Source organism: Myotis nattereri (genome assembly GCF_964212035.1).
Source record: "Myotis nattereri genome assembly, chromosome: 8".
NCBI classification, from domain to species: Eukaryota; Metazoa; Chordata; class Mammalia; order Chiroptera; family Vespertilionidae; genus Myotis; species Myotis nattereri.
Window position 1 is genome coordinate 44,699,460 of NC_138083.1, and position 3,588 is coordinate 44,703,047.

The 3,588-nt window shown below is 45.6% G+C and overlaps 1 protein-coding gene across 1 annotated transcript; it reads right to left on the bottom strand.

Moving 5' to 3' along the window:
* Window positions 1–439: 439 nt before the first annotated feature.
* On the bottom strand, window positions 440–1,051 carry RNF152 (ring finger protein 152; the record flags this gene model as incomplete). The annotated part of the gene is made up of 1 exon (XM_081096917.1): window positions 440–1,051. One exon carries the CDS (start codon window positions 1,049–1,051, stop codon window positions 440–442), a length of 612 nt encoding a protein of 203 aa, XP_080953043.1.
* Between the last annotated feature and the right edge of the window lie 2,537 nt (window positions 1,052–3,588).

Genomic DNA, 3,588 nt, shown 5'->3' on the forward strand with positions numbered 1-3,588 from the left:
TCGTCACTGAATTGGTCATGGATTCATTCTCAGGTTGGATTCTACTTGTACACATAGCATCTTGGTTTTAATCTACCACATGTAGAGAAGATCACATCGTATGCACTTGCACAGGTCAACATCTAAGCAGAATATGTCTATCTCATCACGTGACTTTGGAAAATCGTAAGTTACAGTCCATTTTATAAATGACTATGAGGATGCATGCAATCGTCTTCGAAGCTGCGCCATCAATGCTCAGAGCGACCCGTCTGGCATCTTTGTTGAGACCTCACATTCTGCCCCTCCGTGTCTGTCTTGGGTTAATCAACCGGCAGCCCGGAGGCCAGCGCTTGGCACCAAATGATCAGCGTCGCCCCCATCTTCTCACCCAAGTCCCATCATCAAGGCCTGCTCCACCCCGAGTTGGCACCCACCAGTCACGCCCCCGCAGCCCGCTTCAGCCACAGGATATCACAGTGAAGCGCTTGGAAATGCAAGACATGTTGTGAAGCACGATGCCCAGCAGGAAGACCAGGACGCAGGCCACCAAGATCACAGTGCACACCCCCGACCAAGTGGAGCTTTTCACCACGCCCCGCCGGTCTGGCTCCTCCTCCGCTGCCTCTGGGGGAGCCCCGCCTTGCAGAGGCTGCTGCTCCGCAGGGATGGTCACCACAGTGACCGGCTTCTGCTGGCTCCCGGGCAGCAGGCGGCAGCCCATGTTTCCGGGCAGCAGCGCGCGCTCCTTGGAGATGGGAAGGGGCAGCATGTAGCACCCGTTGCTGGGAAGTTTGATGAAGACCGGGGTGTGCTCGGAGGCGTGCGGGATGGCGATAACGGCGAGGACCTCGGGGTCGTCGGGGAGCTGTGACACGGAGAAGCCCGGAGGCAGCTTGGTGATGCCTCGGCACCACGGGCACCTCACGTCCTTCTGGCTCGTCCTCATCTGCTGAAGGCACACCGAGCAGCAGGTGTGTTTGCAATCCAGCAGCTTGGGCCTTCGCCGGGGACTGTAATAATTGAAACAGATCTGACATTCCAGCAAGGAATCTTGGGAGAGCGTCTCCATCGTGCACTGGGTACAGGAAGGTCAAGGCCACAGGGAAGAAGCTTGCCCTCAGAGGCCACTGCGCCAGCACCTGCCTTCTCTGAGGCTTCCCAACGTCGTGAGGTGATGGGGGAGCTCACAGGCATCAAGCATGCTCAGGTGTGTTCATTTCTGAAGGAGACAAAAAAATGCAGACAAAGTTAGTTACTTCAAACAAGCTGAGACGGCAGCATAACTGATGGATTTACACCACTGCTCAAAAGTCTTGACACTAGGCCAAACGCTTAAAACTGCCCCACCTGTGAGACCGTAGGATTCCTGTAATGTCCAGTGGCCGGTGAATGGCTTATCACAGACGGCTTGTCATGGCACATACTTTGCTCATTTCTAACGGCACAGATGCCTCTGGGATGGATGGGTACACAGTGTCCCCATATTTCATAAAAGGGGGCGACTGTTTGTTTTGTATATTTCAGTGGACCTGGATTATTCTTCTAATACATCAGAGAAACTCTCTTGCTTCCAATTAGTTTGCAGAATTTTCTGAAAGTAAATTTCTTTCCTTCAATCTTCTGACCTTCTTTCACTGACTCTCCTCCTCATTGCCAAATGCAGGCAACTTCACAACCTAAGTCCTTTGTGTAACTAACTTGCCCCTTTATATGGGTTAGGCCTGTTCCTCTCTCATAGGTCATTGGAATGATGCCAAGAACACACACACACAGTTATCTGTTATCGTTTCCACCAAGTCCTTTGAACCAAGGTAATTCTTGTCAATTGGTTTCAAAAGAGACAAAAACAAAACAAGACACAAAGTACAAGACACCACAACCAAAACCACCAGCAGCAATGAACCTTCAGGCAGCCGGGGTCACAAAGGCACACAGGACCATGAATATTTTCCAGGCAGTTCTATTCATTTCGCTCCTACGTAGGCTTGTACCAAGTAAGATGACCACAAGCAAAGACTATTAATAAACTGATCCTAATCAAATGTTATATAGTGAAAGGTTGTCAGAAGACTGGCAGGCAGCCTTCGCCATAAAAACAGGAGCACAGTGTTAGCCTCTTGGTGTGCACCGGAAGCAGAGTAACTGGGTACCATTTAATTGGGGCTGGAGGAACCCCTTAGGGCTCCAGCGGTGGCGATAAAGGCTGCCCAACTCCATTTCCTACTGAAAGCATTCAAATGTGTCTCTGGATGGAGCCATGATTCTGAAACGAACTACTCAACCACTACTGTAGAAATAATTGCTAGTCCTGGAAGCCCACCCACACACAGAGGCAGGAGCTAATGACATAGAGAAGCTCTTTCATGTTTTTCTTAAAAAGCGAACCTTCTTTTTCTTTTCTTTTTTTTAAATATATTTTTATTGATTTTAGAGAAGAAGGGAGAGGAAGAGAGAGATAGAAATATCAATGATGAAAGAGAATCATTGATCAGCTGCCTCCTGCACATCCCCTACTGGGGATCGAGCCTGCAACCCAGGCATGTGCCCTTGACTGGAATCGAACCTGGGACCTCTCAGTCCGCAGGCCGATGCTCTATCCACTGAGCCAAACCAGCTAGGGCGAACCTTCTTTTTCTAACTTCCTCTGTGAAATTAAGAATGCACAAGATGCCACGTGTTAAAGTCAAAATTAAGAAGAAGTTTAAAGTAAAAAATAATCACTGATAAAAATTAACAGTGATGCCCTGGCTGGGTGGCTCAGTTGGTTAGAGCATCATCCTGTACACCAAACTGTGGTGGGTTCGATCACTGGTCGGGGCATGTATGGAAGGCAATCTCTCTCTCTCTCTCTCTCTCTCTCTCTCTCTCTCTCTCTGTATGTATGGAAGGCAATCTCCCTCTCTCTCTCTCAAAATCAGTAGAAATGTTTCCTCAGGTGAGGATTAAAAAAAAAAATTACCAGTGACAATCAAGAGAGCAACATATTTTAAAAATATTTTAGCTGTAGTAAGAGCCCCTACATTACATTATTAAAAGTAAAATATAGCAATATAGCATTCAGAAAGTTCATATCATAATAAACTATTTATCCATCCACTGATTCAAGAAATATTTATTGAATAATTAAAATTCACTAAAAGTAGAACTTTAATGTTCTCACCAAAAGGAAAAACAAAGAATATAAACATGTTAGGTGACATATATGTTAATCAGCTAGATGGGGGGAATCCTTTCACAATGTATACATTTATCAAATCACCACATTGTACACTTTAAATATCTTAGAGTTGTATTTGTCAATCAATTTGTCACAATAAAGCTGAAAAAAATAAAAAAAAGAGTATCTATCATGCACAAATCCAGCTACTGTAGGATATGAAGAAGAATCAGCCCCAAATCCAACACTTAAGCAATTTAAAGTTAGGTAAGAATGACTGTATATATTTTTCTCTTCCTTTCATTTATTCATTCAAATTTTCATTGAATATCTACCATGTTTCAAGCATGATGGTATTTGTTTTTGTTCCTTGTAGCTAAGACCTTGTCACTGCCCATAAGAAGCTCCCAGCCTGAAAGGACTCAGCAGTTATAAACACAAAGTGATGT